The sequence below is a fragment of the Protopterus annectens genome, chromosome 1.part0 (assembly GCF_019279795.1).
Source record: "Protopterus annectens isolate FY-2018-M chromosome 1.part0, PAN1.0, whole genome shotgun sequence".
Classification (NCBI taxonomy): Eukaryota; Metazoa; Chordata; order Ceratodontiformes; family Protopteridae; genus Protopterus; species Protopterus annectens.
In genome coordinates, this window is record NC_056725.1 from 660,766,592 (window position 1) to 660,787,950 (window position 21,359).

The following is a 21,359-nucleotide window of genomic DNA, read 5'->3' on the forward strand; positions in this document are numbered from 1 at the left end:
ACTGTGCTGATTTTTATGCTTATAATCATACGTTTCCTGCCTGGTTTGTGGACTTTTTATCATTTGTGTTTGTGTTACTGTGGGCAGTTCCGCATTCATCCTTTGTGGTGCGATATTCTTTTATTGTGCTGATTTTACTCATGACTTAAAGACCAGCAGGATAAGATGTTTGTAACGATGTAAAAAGAAAGTGTGACATGAACAATATTATGTATTAGTTTTGCTGTTTTTATGCTTTTTATTCCTGTGCTCATCTGAATTCTGTTCAGTATTGCATCATAATTTTGTTATATATTTATTATGTTTGTGTTTATCTGTTAATTGCTAGAATGTTGCAGCTGAAATGATGTGTGATTTTAAAATAAAATATGAATAATATATAAAATGTATTTATGCACCATTGTCTGTCTCAAGATGCATTGTTTCATGGACTACCTAATTTACAACTTCACTGGTATTACTACCCACTTCACTCCTGATCTCAGACTGGGCCGTCAGTGTGTCAAGGAAGTGCTATGGTGTGGGAATGAGAAAGTAGGGGTTGAGCAAGTGGTCATAAAACTGGTGAAAACTGTTTTAAAATGAATGTTACTGTTTACTGTCCACTACAAAACTAGTATGTGAATCTGCTTTACAAAATATGTTAAGGTACTTCCAAAAACATCAGTATATACAAGTTTCCTGAAGTCTTTTCTTTCCAGGCTTCTGTGTTCAGAAATAACCATTGGAAGAATACTATGATGTCCTTCCAACTATGTTTCCTACGTTTCTTTTTTTAATTGTGGAGATTGTGAACTAGATAAATTGCTGTAGAGAGAAAAATGTATATAATTAAACAATGGAGTTATAATGGTCTTATAGGAAGAAATTATGTGTCTGTTATTTGGTGCAGGTGCCATTTTGGGAAGCGTTTATCCTTGTCCAGAGGGTGCTTTGGGGGTCAAGGCTAAACTTTGTAAAGTAAAAGGAGGATATGACACAGCTATGATGCTCAAAAAGCATTAAATATGATCAACCCTGTTTTTCTTTTCAAAGCATTCTGTTTAATTTTTATAATGAGTATGCTGAAGCAACTGAATGATTCACTGTTCAAGGACTGATGTGTGAGAAGTACAATGGTTAGTGGAAATTGTTTTGGAGGACTACAGAGAAAAGACTGTTTGATGCATGAGAATGTTAAGAAAACAAGGATGTAGAAGGTGAATATAGGGTCTATATTAGAACACCGAACATTCAAAATGTCGAGTGTTCTAATATCGACCCGTTTTCAGCGAACGCTGAAAATATCGAAGAAACAGAAAACCAAATTTTTTTCCTAGGGAAAGAATTTGGTTGTCCGTTTCTGTTGCTTCGGTATTCTCAGCGCTCTGGTGGAAAGTTATGGGTCGGGTTCAGGTAAGTGTGCGATTGTGTGGATGTGTGGGTTAGGGCGGGTTAGGTGAGTTAGGGTTAGGGTGCGGGTCAGGTAAGTGTGCGATTGTGTGGACGTAAGGGTTAGGGTGGGGTAGGTGAGTTAGGGTTAGGGCACGGTGAGGTGTCTGTGCGATAGTGACGGACCTTAGGGTTAGGGTTTGGGTTAAGGTAAGTGGATAGTTAGTGGTGTATGTATAGTGTAGTGTAGGGTTAGGTGTAAGAGTTTAGGTGTATGTGTGTGGATTGCTGTTTGTTTGGTGTGCTTGTGTTGTTTGGATGTCTTTTGGGACAGCAAATTTTTTCCAAATGCAGCCATGCAGAGAATGGTCAGTTGCTAACATTAAAGAGTAAATTAAAGTTACTTGACCAATGCCCCCTTTCCATTTCAGGTTCATGTGATGAGTAGCCAGTAGTATGGTCACTCAGTCTCCTGGGGCCATTTGCTAGATGTCACCCATGTAGACCTTTCCATTCATAGGTGTTTACTAGGCTAACGACCACAAGGGTACTTTTAAGCCTAGCAATACATCCCAAATCTTTGACAAGTTCTGATGCCCTTGATAAGTATAAGCAGGGGCCTGGGAGAGATGAACCATTTACAGGGTGCCTGTGTCCATTAGAGACATAGGTGCCAAGCCAGGGATGAATTTCCTGTTCCTCATCTAATTGTCCAAGTTGGACTTGAATTACATTAGGTAGGAACTCTGATTCACATCTGGGATACATACCTTTCTCTCCAGCAGATCCAATTTATATCACAGGCAAGGTTTAAGTCTTCAGAAAAGGCAATTCTGGTACTGTTTGTTTTGTGGCTATGCAGGAGGTCCATCAGAGTGGGTCTGACAGTGCCCTGTGTGCCAGGCATAGATCTCCCCTCAAAAGCCTGTAGGAGACAGAATACAGGGATATGGCCGTGGGGCTGTCTGCACAGGACATTTTACTTTCTTTTAGTGAGGAACCTTTGTGGATGTTGCAGTTGTTGGATATGCCTGGTTAGGTACATACCAAAGGGGGTATTGTACTCAATGATAGCTCTGATGAATGCCGAATACAGTAGAACAATGACTTCCTTGGACTTAGGTGCCACAATTTTTGTTTATAAGTTGTGCAACATAGAATTATTTTCTCACTATTTTAGACACATGATGGTCAAAGGCTAGATTACTATCTGTGTGTGTCCCTAAGTCTCTGACTACTGGGTCAATTCTAAGGGGTATGCTGTCGATATGATAGTTACCAGGGATGGATGACATCCAACGGATACTATTATGAATTTCTTGGCATTTAGTTTTAATCCATGGCTCTGGCGCCAGTTGTTTGAATGTGTCAGCCCCTCCTAAAGAACATTTGTGTCAGTGAGACATTCAATGATAGCTCATAATTTGCAATCATCTGCAAATTTAGTCCGCCAGAGACCACTGACTTTGGCCTTGAGTTCTGAGAAGTAAATCCCAGAAAGATGCGGTCCAAGGACTGAGCCCTGAAGGACTCCACTTGTGACTGTTGTGACTGACCTCTTTGTAGAGGTGGACTCCCCAATTCTAACTTCCTAGGTCCTGTCTTGGAGCCAATTGGCTATCCACTGGGTGACATATGAGTTTGTACCTAGCCTTTTGAGTTTGTTAACTATGCCCGAGTGGGGAATTGTATCAAATGCCTTGGCCAGGTCAAAGTAGGCAGTGTGAACCATTTTTCCCTCATCCATTGCTTTGGAGACCTTACCAAACTGGGTTGGGTCCGATGTCTGGAGTTTTAATATATCTCTATTGACCATTTCCATGGCTTTACATATAAGACTAGTGAGACTTATGAGTCTGTAGTTTCAAGGGTCTGTAGATGGCCCACCTTTGTGAAGAGGGGATGACTGTTACCATTCTCCATTCATAAGGCATGAAGCCTGTTTGGAGGATACAGTTAAATAGCAATTCCAGAGGCCCTGGCAGGTCATGTTTCATGTTATTTAGAAGGCATCCTGGGATATTGTCTGGGCCCATTGGTGCAATGTTCTTGGTCTTAGAGAGAGCATTATGGACCTGCTCCCTAGTATTAGTAGAGGGAGTTATATTTGATGGTATTTCCTGAGGAAAGGTTGGAGGGAGGGGTAAAATTATCAACCAGGAGGTTTGCTATATCTTCTAGCTCAGTATAGGTGGCTCCATTTACAATGAGTTCTGCACACAATTGTGCATTGCCTTTGAGGTTGTCGACATAGCTAAAGAATGCTTTGTGGTTGCCCTTGGCCTGGTAGACCAAACTTAACTCAAATTTGGCTGTAGTAGACTTTATTTGTCCTCTGCGTTGTTTGTTTAGTTTGATGAGAGTTCCTTTATCCTGCTGGGTGCTGCACCTCCTCATTTTTGCCATGAGTTCCTTCCTTCTGTTATACAGCCTATTGATTTTGTGATTCCATCAGGGTTGCTTGTTTTTTGAGTTAGCTCAGTACTTCTTCCTGGTGGGTACAGCTGCCTCTGTGCAGCTATTAACATGCTTATACATGGTTTTTGTGAATAGTTCTGCATAGGCAGCAGTGTTCTTAGGGTTTATGGGGGCTTGAAAGTTTGCCAGGTTATCACTTAATAGCAGGAGGTTAGTCTTAGAGTAGTTTCTGAACATTCTAGTTTTAGCTGGGGGTCCAGGTTTTATTTTTACTTCAGCTGAGACCATTTTGTGGTCTGACCTTACCAGGGAACACATTACAGCAGGGGATGTGCAGCACTGTCCCATGTTACTGAGGACCAGATCCAGTATGGTTGCACTCCTGGATGGTGTATTGACAATCTGGTCCAGGGAGTTTGTGATTACAAAATCCAGGGGACACTCTGCCTGTATGATTTCCAGTTAACAGTGTGATAATTAAAAGTCACCCATGAATATGGTAGTGGGTTGGATGGTTAGTGTTTTTAATAAGTTTAACTACATGGTATGAGTTTCGTGGGTCATAGATAGGGACCTCTAGCTTGTAAGGAAGTGGTATTGTATTTTACCTATGTTGATTCGAACATGGAGCAGCTCAAGTACAGTGTCCTGTTTCTCCAGGCTTGAAGTATATTTATTTTTATGTAAATAGAGACACCTCCACCTTTAGTCCCTGGCTGTGAAGTAGCTGGCCTAAATGCGTGGAAGCTATTATAACCTTGCACTGTTGGTGTGTTCTCCATGGCTTTAAACCATGTCTCAGTGACTGCACAGACATCAGCATTCTCTAGGGTAAAAAGAGCTTCTAGGGAGTGGAGTTTTTTGTTTAGACTCCTAGCATTGAGCAGTAATACCTTTAGATTTTCTTGATTTTGATTTGCTATGTTGGAAGTACTTTCAGTTTGGCATTGCCTAAAAAAGGTACTGTGGTGGAAGACAATATTTTCGCTAATATTCTAAAGCCTGGAGGGGAGAGGTGCAGACCATCCCTGGCAAAACAGCCTGGTCTGTTGACCATTTCCTTCCATGCTGACAAATATTGCAGCCTCTTAGATGTTCTTCTTTTAGGCCATATATCTGCCTACCCCTCTCTCCACCTTGGCCTCCATCTCCTGCTGTAGCTGCATCTGGGCCATGTCAGACGGCAGTGAAGGCAAGCTACCTGCTAGTGAGGGACCATGTCGTTCCCTTGGAGCAGCACTATCAGCCTTATCACCCCCAGGCTTCTCAGGCACAGCCTTATGTGGGCAACATCTGTTGGAGGTGCCCGATGAGGAAATCTATTATCCAGACCTGCATTGAGGAGAGACAGTGGGAAGGTTGCAATAAATCCTGCTATTGGACTGAATATATTTAAAACACAGCTCAGCATTTTCAAGAGGAACTATAAATGTGGTTAACAAAAAAAAAACTCCTGCAGTAGGCAGCAGAAGCACAGCAAGGGTGGAGCAAAGGTGGCAGCTGCCCCAGGTATCTGGTGCTGCCATTTTTCTGAATCACCTCTGAAATTTGAGTTATTTTTATGATGAACATAACGGTAGCCTTTCAGTCACACTTGCACTGTGGTTTCTGACTCATGAGGAGTTAAACAGGTAACTGTGTTGCAGCACAGCATGCATATCTGTTCAGGTTTCCAGCATAAACTTGTGTGGTGAGTTGTGTCACAAGCAAACGTAGGTGCAAATTGTGATTCACAACAGCAAAATAAAGTGATTCATAGGCACTTGTGCAGCCTAATGTGCATATGTGTTATGTAAACAGGCATTAACTTGTGATGTTTTAGTGGCACACCACCATTTTGTATGCTAGGCCAAAACAGATTTGTGAAACTATTTTGGATATTGGAGCAGCAATATTAGGAGCAATTCAGGCATTATCTGGATGTACAGGCAGTCACAGAAAGCACACAGTAGTCTGAAAGTGTGCGGTAAGCTGTTTCTGTCTCATTTCATAAGGATGTCCACCTTATACTAGACTTCACATTAGAAAAGGCTAGCAATATGAATATGTATGTTTTCATGTATTTCCTGTCTGTAGATGTACCAGGACAATTTGTTTCTATACATGCCTACACCTATACATGCCTATTATAGGTTCATAGGTGGTTACTAGGCTATCAGTCTGAGAGACATTTAAGCCTGGCCAAGCTTACCACAAATTTGCCAAAATATTGCTGAGGTATTAATGCCCCCAAGGAATTTTACATTACGATATAGGCTTATACACATCAAATGTTCACAGGCTGCCCCTGTCCATTAGGGACATCAGTGCCAAACCAGGGATAAAGCTGTGATTTCCCATCCAGTGGTCCAAGTTACATTTGAATATGGTTAGGGATAAGCTTTGCTTCACATAGATGGGAAGCCAGTTCCAGAAAAGGGTCAGCCTTTGAGACATATACTTGTCCCTGCAACATATCATGTTTATGTCACATATGAGGTGTAGGTGCTTAGAATGGTTACTTCTGATACTGTTTGTTTTATGGATATGCAACAAATTCATCAGTGTGGAATCAAGAAGATGCTTGTAGGCTAGACAGAAATCATAGTACTGCAGTCTGTAGGAGACGAAGTGTAGGGATAGGGCTTTCAGATGGTCTGCATAAGACTTGTTGCTTACTCCCTGTATTCTTTGTGAGGACCCAAGAGCCTGGCCAGATACTTTCAGAGTGGTGTATTGTGGTAACCATTTGAAATGTCGGGACCCACTAGAGTGAGTCCTGAAACATGGAGAGTAAATGGCAGGAAAAACGGACATGCATAAATGATGTATGAGAGGGCCATTTCCCAGAATATTCCCTTTCCTCCAAGGTACTGTGATCTCAGAGTTGTTTGAGTGTGTTGGGGGCATGACCTCCTGCAAAAAAGAAGTTTAAAGGAGAAGAGCAGTTAGTGATTCATTGTTCTCCCAGGTTGTCAATCTCTCTTCTTTTCATCTTGTTGGCATTCATTATTTTGAGTGCTGACATTTCAGTAGGGAGCCATACATTGTGCTCATATGACTGGTTGGATGAGAGCTGTGTACAGTAGAACAATGGCCTTGGTCCCAGATGTTATGCCCTTAATTATAATGTTTGCAACATAGAATGTTTTTCTCACATCTGCAGGCACATGGTGGTCAAAGGTCAGGTTACTATCAACATGTGTCCCCAGATCCCTGATCACTGAATCTGCTTTTAGGGATATATTATCAATGTGGTAATTTCTAGGGGTGGCAGTCTTTCCAAAGGATAATATTATGCATTTTTTGCACTGAATTTTAGTCCATGGCTCTGGCACCATTTGTCTGCCTCAAGCCCTCTTGAAGGGTATTGGTGTCTTTGGTGAATTCATTGACCACACCTAGTTTGGAGTCATCTGCAAACATGGGCAGCCAGATACCTTTGATATTTGCCTTGACTGCACAGAAGTACATATCAACAAGAACATGTCCTAGTACCAATCCTGTGGGAATCTGCTAGTGATTGGCCTCTTTGTGCAGGTTGATTCTCCTATCCTAACTTCTTGGGTACTACCATTTAGCCAGCTCACTATCTGTTAGGTGACATATGGTTTTATTCCAAATTTTGTAAGTTCATCTACAATGCCCAAGAGAGTTATTGTGTTGAACACCTTTGCCAGGTTAAGGTAGACAGTGTGTATGGTTTTGCCCTTGCCCATAGCTTTAATGACCTTCTTGAAGAAGTCCACCAGGTTAAGTAGGCACGACCTGCCTTTGACAAAACCAAACTGGGTAGGATCCAGTGTCTGTAGGTTTCATATGTCATTGTTTGTCAGATTCATGGTAATCCTTTTCATGGCTTTACATGAGACTAGTCAGAATTATGGGTTTGTATTTCCCCGGTTTTGTGGAAAGCACCCTATGTGTAGAGGGATAACCATTGTAATCCTCCATTCATGTCTGGAGGCTATGGTTAAATGGAGATTCTATCATGCCAAGGGTATGGCCTGTTTAAGCTGTGTTGGTTTGTGGTGGTGAGTGCAGCAGTTACATGCCCCCCCCCCCCATACGCACACACATGCTGTACTGAAGTAGGACTGTATCACTGACATTAGCTTTGGTGTTCCTGATGTCGGCACCAGGAATGATTGTCTTAGCCTTTACATACCTGCTGGTTCTAACAAGTTGGATGAGCTATGTGAGGTGCGCATGTTGTACCATTGTGTGGCAAGTACACCTGCCATATGTGTTTCTGCATCTGTCCCTACTTATTTTGTATGCATTCATTTAGCTCTCCCTGTGATTGTAGTATGGTATAACTAAGTTACATTTCAGTCCCTAGTGGCATCCTGCAGTCCCATTCATATATACTCCACAGCTTTTCATCACCTGTTTACAGGTGTCTACATATAGGTTCATAGGTGTTTACTAGGCTAATGCATGGCCTTTTTAAGCCTAGCCATGCATCCTAAATGTCTGACAACTTCTGATACCCTTGATAAGTGTAAACATGGGCCTGGGAGATGAACCATTTACAGGTTACCTGTGTCCATTAGAGACATAGGAGCCAAAGCAGGGATGAATTTCTGGTTTTCCATCCAATTGTCCAAGTTGCACTTGAATTGGGTTAGGGAGGAACTCTGCTTTACATGGATAGGGAAGCCTGTTCCATAGATGGGGTAGTCTCTGGGATACATACCTGTCTCTTCAGCAGGTCCTATTTATATCACAGGCAAGGTTTAAATCTTTAGAACGGGTAAGTCTGGTGGTGTTTGTTTTATGGATATGCAGGAGGTCCATCAGAGTGGGGTCTGACAATGCCCTGTATTCCAGGCATAGATCTCCCCTCAAAAGCCTGTAGGAGACAGAATATAGATAAGGCCTTGAAGCGGTCTGCATAGGACATTTGACTTATGCCCTGTATTCTTTTTAGTGAGAAACTTCTTTGGACATTCCAGTTATTGGATATGCCTGGTTAGGTACATACCAAAGGAGGCATTGTACTCAATGATAGGTCTGATGAATGACAAATACACTGGAACAATGACTTCCTTGGATTTTGATACCATACCTTTGTTTATAAGTTACACAACGTAGAATGATTTCCTCACCACTGTAGATGCATGATGGTCAAAGGTTAGATTACGATCTATGTGTGTCCCTAAGCCTGCGACTACTGGGTCAACTCTAAGGGGTGTGTTGTCAATATGATAGTTACCAGGGATAGATGACTTCCCAAAGGATGCTATTATGCATTTCTTGGCATTCAGTTTTAGCCCATGGCTCTGACACCAGTTTGTTTGTGTCAGCCCCTCCTTAAGAACATTTGTGTCAGTGTGAGATTCAGTGACATATCCTGTGGATGAGGTGGTCAACAGTGGTGTGAGAGATTCACTGTAGAAAATGATGTTCTAGTGCAGGCACTTGGGACATATGGAAGTTGCCTGTTGGATAGAAGGAGTGCTGATCAGCTTTTACAGGACCAGACATTGCAGACAGTTGTCCATGACATAAATGTTGTGGGGACCAAAATCACTTATTATGATAATGTTGTAAGCAGACCACATTTGTGTTGTGCCATGTCAAGGCAAATGCACCTTCTATAGTAGTTGACACATTGGCCACAGAGGTGGGGCACATGAAAACAGGTTGGTAGAGCTAGCCAAATTTTTGATGTCCTTGCAGGGGTACATTGGTCCTGATATAATCTCTAAAGTAGCAAATCCTGAATTGAAAGAGGGCCCATTCACTCACATAACATGGTGGATAATGCACTAGGGTAGCACAACATATAGTAGGTTGCTATGCAGAAGTAGACATAAGCAACATATTCTTTATATGTTGCTTATGTTTTGTTATATCAGAACATCAAGTATCCAGCCACGTTAGGATGGTATCACTGAACGTTGGAAATGTTTGGTACATATTGTATAGTCTTTCTCAGTGTGCATGTCACCTGGGCATGGTGTTGGTACTGTATTGCTACTATCCTGCATCTATGTACACATGACTGATTTTGGTGGAAATGCACACTGCATACAGCATAACTTGTCTATTAATCTTGGCCATTTATGTTAGTCAAAGTCCACAAGCGAGTTGTAGACATAGACTTTTATGTAGACCTGTTGACTAAAGTATCTGTCATAATAAATGAGTGAGCTATTTTTATGCGTTGATTCTTTATTTCATTTGAGAGATAATTAGTCTGTTTTACAGAAATGGAAAAGATGATCCCTGAGATTCAGAAACATTTGTTGTACTGTGGTAGGTGGTTGCACTTGACAAGTGGTCATGCACATGAGGAGATCAGTTTAGAGGTTCACTGAGCATAGGAAGCCAAGCAGCATAGTTGCCACAGTACATGCTAATTCATATTTCATAGAGAAGTACTAGGCTAGCTGCCCTTGCCAGCCATTTTACATCCAGCCAATTTCCCTTCAAAGGTGAGAATCAATTACTGCAAAATGCTTTGGGTGGGGCAGTTGTCACTGCTTTGTGGGTGTGTATGTTTGTGTGTCTATGATGGGGCACTGGGAGCTGTAGTGGCATGTTTGTGTGGGTATGCTGGGATGCAGCCTCAGCAGTTGTTGCAGTACTGTTGTTTGATGTAACAGACAGGTCCAGGACATGCGCAGAAGATGTGGTGATCATCTCTTGTGTGTCCGTCCACAGATGCTGTTTCTTCCAGGAGTGTAATGGGTAGCAACATGACCTTGGCCATAGGAAGGTGGGCTGCATGACTGTGAACAGTGTCTTGTACCATTTGTAGTACTGATGTGAGAATCACAGCCTTGGGGATGCCCTCTTCTGACTGTACACTCCTCCTGTATAAGTGGTGTTACTGCACGACAGTAACCATGGGCTGCGTTACCCATGTCACCTTCAGTAGAGGTGGAGAGGCTTAGTTAAGCATACCGGGCATGTGATATTGTAGAATGTGAGGACCTGCAATGCACCAATAGGCAATTGATCCAGTCGAAAATGTCACACATATGAGACATTCACTCTCTTAGGTCATCATGCAACCCCACAATACCTGTATAATTTCAGCAAAGGTTGAAGTATTGCAAGCCTGTGCCTCCATGATGGCCCTAAACATTTGCAAGGTTACACCCACTGACACAGCTACGTCTGGGGGAGTGTCATACCTATTCCATTAATGGGTCCTTTTTTCCCCACCAGCATCCCAGAGCTATAACTTAAAAAAAATAAGAAATAAAAAACTCTTTCTGCTTTTCAACACTGTAGCAAAATACTTGCTGCACTTTATTATAAACACACACACACACACACACACACACACACACACACACACACACACACACACACACACACACACACACACACATACATGAATCCAGCTACTGCAGTAATGATCAAACAGCATATCTTGATCTCACTCCCCCAACACCTTGCACCTGGGTTGGCTGTCCCTTCACTCTATCCTCTTTTTTGACTACAGTTCCACCACAGACCACCAGCTCCTACAAGCAAACCTACATCTGAGCCTGCTAGGGTCACTTTCACACTGCTATTCTCAGAGAAGGTTGCTAAGCCCTCTAGTCCCTTCTCTGGTGGGAATTCACCAGCTGGAGCAATGTTGTTCCCACCAGTGGTTTTACCAAGGTGGGAACAATATGTCTGCCAGATGTAGTGATAGTAGGGGGGTGCTGGTGGACTTGGTACTCTGAATCCCTCTACTGGTCACCTGGAAAGACTCCACTTGCAGCATATAGATTTGTGTCCTTGCTCATCAGAGACAACTCTATTAGAGCCAGGACACAGTGGTGAGGAAGCACAGGATGTTGTGTAGCCTCCTACTGGGTCTGACATGGGCAGTACAGTACTGGGAGATAATAGCTGCCCTAGCCCACATCCTAGTGTTTCTCTTCATTTGAGTCACTGCCATCCCTAGTTTGCTGTCAAATCCTCCCTATCACCATTATTTTCCCATTGTTTGTCTGATGTCTCCTAATCCACTGTCATCCATCTCCCTCAATGTGCCAGTACCTTCCTCTATTAGACTTTTTGTGTTCTGTATTTGAGCATTTGCCCCTCTTATCTGTGTTAACCATCTTACCATTCCTTCAGGTTCCCTAATTCCTTCACCATCTTACCTTATTGGTATACAGAAAATGGGCACCTGTCCCAATTAAAAAAAAGGATTGCCCTTTCTTTCTCTCACTTACCATACTCATTCTTTGATCTTTTCCCTTATTTGTATCCCACTGTTTGCTTTCCTCTCTTTATTTTGTTCTATAGTCCATTTCCACCCTTAAATCTGGTCAAAAAATGTAATTAATGTGTGCAGTAAGCCCTTAAAGTCTAAGTGGTGCCTGTATCATTATAGGTTCTTAGATGTATAGTAGACTAATGACCACTGGGGCCTTTGTAAGCCTAGCCATGCATGCCAAATATCCCACAAGTTTTTTGAGCCTTAGAGATTATTTTAAAGGGGATGTGTAAGCTAAGGCATGATTTATAGACTGTCTGTTTCCATTATAGATATAGTTGCTAGACCTGAGGTAAATAATTCCGTATCCAATATTCCAGGTTATGCTTGCATAGGGTTAGGGAAGAACTCTGCTTCATATGGATGGGAAGCCTGCCCAGATATACTCTGATATACATAACTCCAACATGTCCTATTTATGTCAGAAGCAAGGTTCAAGATCCTAGGTTGAGTAGGTTTGATGATGTTGGTTTTGTAGATATGCAAAATGTCCATCAAAGTGGGATCCATTGATGCATTGTATGCCAGGCACAGATTACTTCTCAACAGTCTGTAGGAAACTTAGTAGAGAGATAGAGCTTTAAGGTGATCTGCAAAGGACATATTGTTTGCATCATGTATTCTTTTTGTAAGGAACCTCTGAGGATGTTCTAGTTGCTGCATGTGCTTGGTCAGGTACATACAGAGGGGCTGTTGTATTCAGTGATGGGTTTGATGAGGGCCAGATACAGAAGAACAATGACCTCCTTGGACCTAGATGCCATGCCCTTGTTTATAAGCTGAGCAACATAAAATTATTTTCTTTCTACTTTAGACACATTTTGGTTGAAAGCCAATTTACTATGCACATGCATCCCCAAATCAGTGACTACTGTGTCCACTCATAAGGATGTGTTATCAGTGAAGTAATTTCCTAGAGTGGCCAACCTCCCAAAGTGCACTGTTATGTAGTTTTTAGCATTGAGTTTTAAGTCCTGGCTTTGGCACAAGTTATTTGCCTGTGTTAGTCCTTCCTGTAAGATGTTAGTGTCTTGGCTCATAATTTGCAGTCACTTGCAAACTTAGTCAACCAGAGGCCTTTGATATTGGCTTTGATTTCTGAGAAGTAAATTCCAAAAGAAGCAGACCCTGTACTGAGCCCTGAGGGACTCCGCTAGTGACTGGCCTATCTTTAGAGGTGGTCTCCCCTATTCTAACTTCCTGGGTCCTATATGAGAGCCATCTGGCTATCCCACTTGTAACATAGCAGATTAATGCCTAATCAATAAGTTTGTTTACAAGACCCAAGTCGGGTTTTGTTTCAAATGCCTTAGCCATGTCAAGGTAGGCAATATGCACCATTTTACCCTCATCCATTAACTCTGTGACCATTTTCAAAGAAGTCCACCAGGTTGAATAGGCATGATCTCCCTTTAAAGAAGCAAAAGTATGTTGGATCCAGTGTCTGCAGTCTTCCTATCTCATTATTAATCATATTCATTATAATTCTGTGCAAGGCTTTGCATATGAGGCTAGTCAAACTTATGGGTCCATAGTTCCTAGGATCTGTTGATGGGCTGCTCTTATGCAAAGAGATGACTGTTATAGTCCTCCATTTATGTGGCACAAAATTTGCATGGAGGTTATGGTTAAATAGTGCCTCCAGAGGTCCAGGTAGGTGATATTTCAGGTTATTTAGAATGCTGATCATGTAAGCATGAATGTCTTAAGCCAAACTGATGCACATACACATGCCAAGTTCACAAGGTTTCCTCGTCACAATACTCATCTGCCACTGGGGAATATGTTCCCTCACCACAACAGCGTGCTTCTTACTCAGATGCTGTTTCTCCATGGAGTTTTAACTTTATTAATTGCTAATGAACTTAGAGCTGTGTAGTGTCCAGAAGGAGTCTAGCAGCTGACTGTGCACAATCACAATGACCATGTTTCTGTATACCAAGGGATGTGTCTATTAAAACTGACCACAGTTCTTTCCACGACAGTGAGTCACATAAGTGACTAGAATTAAAACACAAACATATTCTTCAGAGAAGTGAACATATCATTGAGAAAATAGCCTTTTATTCCCACAGTTGAAAAATATTTCAGATCTATTATTTGCTCTCCAAAAAGGAAAACGATGCAGTAGATATTTCCTATTTGCTATGTGATATATTCAAAGTAATGCTGTGTATTTTCCTTATTTTAGGGAATTCGTGAACTTCAGGGATTTACCAGATCAGTGGAGAACTTGTTTCTTTCTTTCACATCTAACATGAAAAGTAAGTCTGCTTTAAATTATATACACACTTTCTGTGCTGTGGGTGTGTAGTCTGCTTGTTTTGGGATGCCTTCAGAACTATTTCTCTAGCAGTGAACTAATGTTACATGCTTCTTGAACATCTTTCCTCATTATTGTTTACTTCTGTGCAAATAATAACTTTTGTACATGCATAATGCATGTATATGCTGATTTTATTTATATTCTGCCTTTGGACGTATTTTAGTTTAAGCTTATCCATATAACTATCCAGTATTTTTACCAGGCTGGAAATGTGTGGATTTATATACATTTCCAGTGAATATACTACTGTATGAGTACCTTTTTGGAAGAGTTGATAGGGTTCAGTTCAGATAAAGTTTGTCTGTACCTCGGTATTATATTATGCTTTGCCAGCGTGGAATACTGAATTGCATTTTATAAAGTAGAAAGAAGGGTGCAACAACGGTTCCATGAATAATTAATTAGGGAGTCAGATATCCTACACTAAGGTACATGATAGGATCATAGGTCATTACTAGGCTGTTGATCCACTGGACCATTAGTAGCCTAGCCACAGAACCCCAGACTGTAGGTAACCACTGTCATGACTAATTTATACCTAGTTTTGTCTGCTTTTAATGAGGGCTTTATGGGCCAGACCAAGAGTGTATTTTTGATTGTCCATCCATTCATCCATATTGCGCTTGAAGAGGCTCAGGGCGCCACATTGCTTTACATTCAAAGGTAGTCTTTTCCATAAAAGAGGGATTCTCTGGGATATACATCTATCTTGCCAGCAGGCCCTGTTTTTGTTTTGGTGGAAGTTAAAATCTCTTCAATGAGTGTTGTGGGTGTTGTTAGTTTTGCAGCGGTATGGGAGGTCACATAGAACTTGATTTTTTGAGGCTGTTTAAGCTAGACAGAAGCCATATCTCAAGACTTTTTAAGAAACAGAAGAGGTAGTGAGTGCTTTAAGGCAGTCCGTGAGCTCTAGAAAGACATGCCTTTGATTATTTTAGTGAGAAAATGCTGCACTCTCTCAGGTTGGGTCATATGCTTAGATAGGTACATACCAAAGGAACCAGTTTACTCTTCAGTGGGTCTGATGAGGCAGGAGTAGAGGGAATGATCTGGAAGAAATACCAAAATACCCCAAGAGATTAGCCTGGCAGGTAAAAGGGTTTCTTAACAGTAACAGAACATGGTACTCAAAGGATAGTTTGTTGTTCATCAAAGTGCTGAGGTCCTTAATGGCTGACTCAACTTTCAAAGAGGTGTCACCTGTGTAGTAGGTGTCTGGGCGCCCATTTTTGCTTAAGGACATAATGCTCCATTTCTTGGCATTTAGCTTTAGGCCATGCTCCAGGCAATACTTTTGGTGTATGTCGTTCCCGTCTGAATAACTTGGGGTCAGATGGAGTTAATGAAAGCTTCAAGTTTACACTCTTTTTGCAGACTTTGTCAGCTACTGCCCCTTGATGTTAGTTTTCACATCAGAGAAGTAAATACCAAACAGAAGTGGTCCTAGGACCAATCCTTAGGGGCCACCACTGGTAACTACTCTTTTTGAAGAGATTGGGTTCTGTCACTTAGCCAGTTTGCTATCTAGTGGGTAGCATGGGGGGCTTGCATTTAGTTGAATTAGCTTGTTGGTAATGCCAGTATATGGGATGGTATCAAAGGCCTTGACCAGATGCAGATAGGAAGTGTGAACCAATTTGCCTTAGTATAATGCATCAGTGACATGTTCATTGAAGACCACCAGTTTCAGAAGGCTGGATCTGCCTTTAACGCACTCAAACTTGCTTGGGTCCAGGGCTTGTAGACTTCCTATGTTCTTGTTAAAAAATTCCCTGATGATATGTTCCATTGCTTTGCAGATAAGGCTGGTGAAACTTATAGGTCTGTAATTTTCTGGATCAGTAGTAGATCCCCTCTTGTGTAGCAAGATGACTACAGTAGTTCTCCATTCCTCTGGCATGAGTCCAGTGAAGAGGCTGAGGCTGAGTATGCTTAGTGGTGAGTCTTCAGGACAGTGTCTTTGGCTGTCAGGAAGTCAGCTTGACACATTAGCAAGACCCATGGAGAAAGTGTCTGTGGCTTTAGAGACATCATTCCAGACCTGCACTGAGGTGATCAGATGGAATGGTGTTGGTGTACTAATAAGCTAGGATAGTCATGGGGGGGGGGGGTAGGGTAGTAAAGTTAGAGCTGAATTCATCTGTTGATTACGTCCTCAGGGATGAGTATGTGTTGTTGTTCTGTATTAACCCTGAGCATTACCTCTAAGGTTTTCGATATAGCTGAAGAAGGCTTTGTGGTTGTCCTCGACAGTGGTAACAGTTCTCAATTCATACTTACATTTGGAGGATTTGATTTTGTTTTTGAGTTCTTTTTTGATCTTTCTGAGTTCATCTCTAGATGATGGAGGATTGTTTGCTTTTATTGGCTATGAGTTTCTTTCTCTTATGTATAGTTTTTCTTCTTTTTGTTTTATATCAAGGTTCTACCACATGGGTTTATTCCTGAATTTGATATTATATTTGTGTTTTATGAAGACATATGCCTTGATACATGCTTTGAGGTGAGCATAGAAATTAACCACAAATGTGACAACATGCAAGATGGGGTCATCAGTGTGAGGAGGGCACTTACATTTCATGAGGTCATTAGTTAGCTGGATTAGATTTGCTTTAGAGTTGTCTCTAAAGACAGAGGAATTTTGTTTCAAGTCCAGTTTTACTGTCATACTTACCATTACCAAACAGTGGTCATATTTGTCGAGTTACGTAGTAAATGTAGATGCTGAATATAGGGTGACAATATTGCTGAGAACTAGGTCCAATATTTGTGGACCTCTAGTTCTGACTTGGACTAGTTGGTCTAAAGAGCTAGCTAGCATTAATGAAGTCCAGGAATCTTTGTCAATATTTTTTAGAATGTTAGGATCAATAGGGAGGGATGCTAGTTTGTTTAGATGTACCTCATGGGCAGCAGGTGACATGGACAAGGTATAGTAGGTGGTTATGATATGGTTTCGGCTCATTTTGAATGTTTTTACTTAGAAACCTAGCATGACACTGCACTGACGTAAAGGCATAAGGCATGGGTCACTGTTAGCTGTAAGACTTGGTATACAACTAAAAAAAAATATTTTAAATGCAACAAAATGATAGCAAGCAGTTTCTGACAATCATATTACAAGAGTGTGTATGTGTGTGTGTGTGTGTGTGTGTGTGTGTGTGTGTGTATATTGATGTACGTAGAAAGATTGCTGGTACTCCAGTAATCTCTGCAACACTGATTCAGAGCTGCAGTCCATTGCTGTACTAGCAGAAAACTAGAGCTATGCAGCTATAATTAAATGGAACAAATATAGTAACCAGATACATAATCTACAAATATTTGACACTAAACACGCAAAACTGAAATGGTGAAAATATAGCACTGAAGTACAGTTATGAATTAGGATGCAGGACAGCAGACGTATAGCTTGGCTGGGGTGAAGGGGGCAGCCCCCTTCGGCACAATCATGAGTTCGAAGAACAATATTTTTTCTTAATAGTTTCCACCTCACATTGACCTATGAAGTAATTATAGAGTGTAAAGTAAATATAGTATATAGTATTAGAGCTGTGGTAGTAACTGAATTTGGTAAAAAAATACACATGGAAGTTATATGTTCAATATGAGATGGCAGTGGAGGAAAAAGGGGAAAACATTTCTGGAATAAGATTTTTTTAAATGAAAAGATAAAGATAACAGATGTGATATTAATAGCATCATGTGATACAAGAAAAAGGGAAAGATGTATAAGGATAATTGTATTTGAGGCTTACTCAAATGTGATGGAGAGGAAAAAGATGTTTGAAGAAATTAAAAACTTTGTCCTACTAAATATGTCAGCTATGGTGGGAGAGTTTAATTGTGATTTGAGAAAGGCAAGGATAAATATAACAATAGCACTGGTCTATATCATAATCCCAAAAGCCCGTTTCAGCGAATACGTAAACATCGACACATACTGCGCAAACTGCGAATACACCGAACTCCCTAAACTGTGAAATTCAAAATCTCGAACCGGAATAGTTGGCCAATCCCACCGCTCACTGCATACTACCCACCCAAACAAAATAAATAAACCACATATATACACTAACCAAAACCCTACTCTAAACCTTACATACATTACTATCTATGCACTTACCTTAACCTGCACCCTAACCCTAAGGTCCGTAACTATCGCACATTTACCTTAATGAGCTATACCCAAACAAAATAAATAATCCACACACATACACTTAACAAAACCCTACTTCTAACCCTACACTAAACCTTACATACATTACTATCTATGCACTTACCTTAACCCACACCCTAACCCTAAGGTCTGTAACTATCGCACACTTACCTTACGGAGCTATACTGCAGAAGGGCCAACTATGCCGATTCAAGATTTTGAATTTCGCGGTTTAGGGCATTCGGTGTATTCGCAATATGTATCGACGTTTACGTATTTGCTTAAATGGGCTTTCGCGGTTATAATATAGACTCCATAACACAATATATTAAAGAGAATTTATAAGACATGGAGGATTGAAAATGGTAAAAATAGAGGATGGGCATGTAAAAGGCAGGCTTTTAGAGTGAAAACAGATTATGTGGTATATTCAAATGATATGAAAGAAATAACTGGTAGAATACATATAGCTGAGATTTCAGCTCATATAGAGGTATGGGCAAAAATATATTGTGACAGTGAAGTAACAAAAGAAGGAAAAAGTTTGAAGAAATTGCTCAAACAGATGCGATGAAAAGTGATATCAGATTTTATGGGAATAGCATATGACAATGAAAGTACATTATGAAAACTAGACATTGGTGGAGTGCTTATAAAGAAAAATATAAACATATTTTTAATTGTAGAAAAACGAATGAAACAAAGGGGTACGAGTTTATATAATGAGATTATAAAAACATGAAAAGGAAATAAACCAACTGGGTGAGAATATAAGGGCTGTGTGAAAAAATACTGACAATTCTAACAGTATGTTGTTTAGGCAGAATTTTTAAAAGGAAAAAATAGGACGTTTCACCATTCTTAGGGAAGGAGGTAAAATAAAAGAAAGAAGTCTGTATGCAATGTTTGACTAAGAAGAAAATATAAACAGAGAGAAATAATGGCAATTTTGGAAAAGTTTGTGGATGGAATGTATGAAAAGGAAGTACAAGAAGTAGTATTGATTGTAAAAACTCTGAAAATGGTAAGAGTTCTTTAAAAGGGAGAGTACTGTTAGAGAAATGAAAGAAATAATAAATGGGAAGAATTAGCACCAGTAATACATGGATAAGTATAAGAATATTATAAAGAGATTAACAGAAATAAATTAATATTCTGCAAAATATTAAATGAATGGATACAGAAAGGTATAGTAGATGAAGGGATTTGTGGTGAAGTAATTGTTTAGATAGAAAAAAAGGTGAAAGAAAAGATATAAAAATTGAAGATCGATAATATTAGGAAACAGGTTATAAAATATTTATTAAAAAAATGCAAAAAAAGGATGCAAAAAGTTTTAGATTAAGTTATAGGAGAATGGATTCTGGAATTAAAGGACAAGAGGTAAAGAATATAATAGTAAAAGAAGTAATGAATATGATTTTGAATGAAAATAAGGACGTAAGGCTAGTGATATGCTGTGACAAAGCTTTTTGATAAGGTTAGACATGAAGCAATGCCAAAGACGCCAGAAAATATGGGATAGGAGAAAAAATGAATCTTAATAAGAGCCTGCTATGAAATGTTATGGGTGAAAGTTATGGTAAATGGACAGATGACAGGAAAGATAAAATATGAGTGGCTCAACAAGGATATCCATTAAGTATGTATCTGTTTATACTAGTATTGAATGTAATAATTCAGACATGTATTTGTGAAATGAAGGAAACAAAATGAGAGATGGGAAAAGAAGTTATAATTCCAATGTGCCTGTCATGTGCAGATGATTTATTGACTGTGGCTGAAAACAAGATATGGAAACGTGAAATAGTATTCCAAGTACAGGAGGTATTAAAGAAAGCTGGGTTACAGTTAAATAAGACAAAAAAGCAAAACATTTGGTAAAGCAAAGGAAATAATTGAAATATATTACACTTGGAAGGAAATAAATGTATTGAAAGTGACATTTGGAGAGTATAAAGTGTAACAGAATAGTAGAAAAATAATGCTAGAAGACATTTAAAAGTGCTGTTATGTGGAGAAGTTTTAATCTATCATTTAACTGAAGAAGTGTTTTATGTTTAATATGTACATATTATGAAAGCTAGAATATACAGGGGTGTACATATTTCCAACTAAAATGGAGAAAGATATACTGGTAATATATATATTTGGGTGTCAAGATTGAATCCAGTGTAAAGAGGGGATGATGCACAGTAAAAATGAGGAGTTTTGAATTAAAAAATCCTGTAGTGTACTTGGCATCTATACATATTTTTTGCTAAAAAGAGTGAAAGAGGTGAAAGAGAGTTACAAATAATGGGGGAGTGTTATAATGTATGTACGGAAGTATGGAAATATGCTGGAGGAGAAAGGACTGGTAAACAAAAACAGGCAAAAATTAATAAGATTGATACAACAGAAAATTATGGTATACCAGTATTTATGTAGCAATACCGTATTGTATAGCCTTGGAAGGAATTGAAAGAAGATATAAAAATGCTATAACAAAAAGAATGAAAATGTTTTAGAACACTATATTCAAAAAAGAAATTTAATCCTGAACAGTTTCAAACAGAACTTTCACAATACAACTGGACCCCTCTAAAACACCTCTCACTTAACAATGCTGTTGAACATTTCAATTCAGCATTCCTTGCAATCTTAAACCAACATGCCCCAAGTCGTACCATTAGAACAAAGACCAAAACAGCACCCTGGCTAACCTCTAATACTAAACAAAAAATTATACTCAGAAATAAATTCTGGAAAAAATGGCGTTCCTCTAGAAACCCAACAGATCATCAAACCTTCAGAGAGCTCAGAAACAAGACCAAAAAAGCCATCCTTTCAGATAAAAAGAATTATTACTTTGAACTCCAGCAATCCACCAA

The 21,359-nt window shown here is 39.9% G+C and overlaps 1 protein-coding gene across 6 annotated transcripts in view; it reads left to right on the forward strand.

Annotated features, from left to right (window-relative positions):
* The window catches only part of SYTL3 (synaptotagmin like 3), a 1,329,495-nt gene that overhangs the window by 998,671 nt on the left and 309,465 nt on the right, over positions 1-21,359 (forward strand). For all 6 annotated transcript variants that reach the window (XM_044061986.1, XM_044061992.1, XM_044062018.1 and 3 more), the window contains one exon: positions 14,193-14,265. In XM_044061986.1, the coding sequence (XP_043917921.1) occupies positions 14,193-14,265 (73 nt within the window). The remainder of the gene's footprint in view (positions 1-14,192; positions 14,266-21,359) is intronic.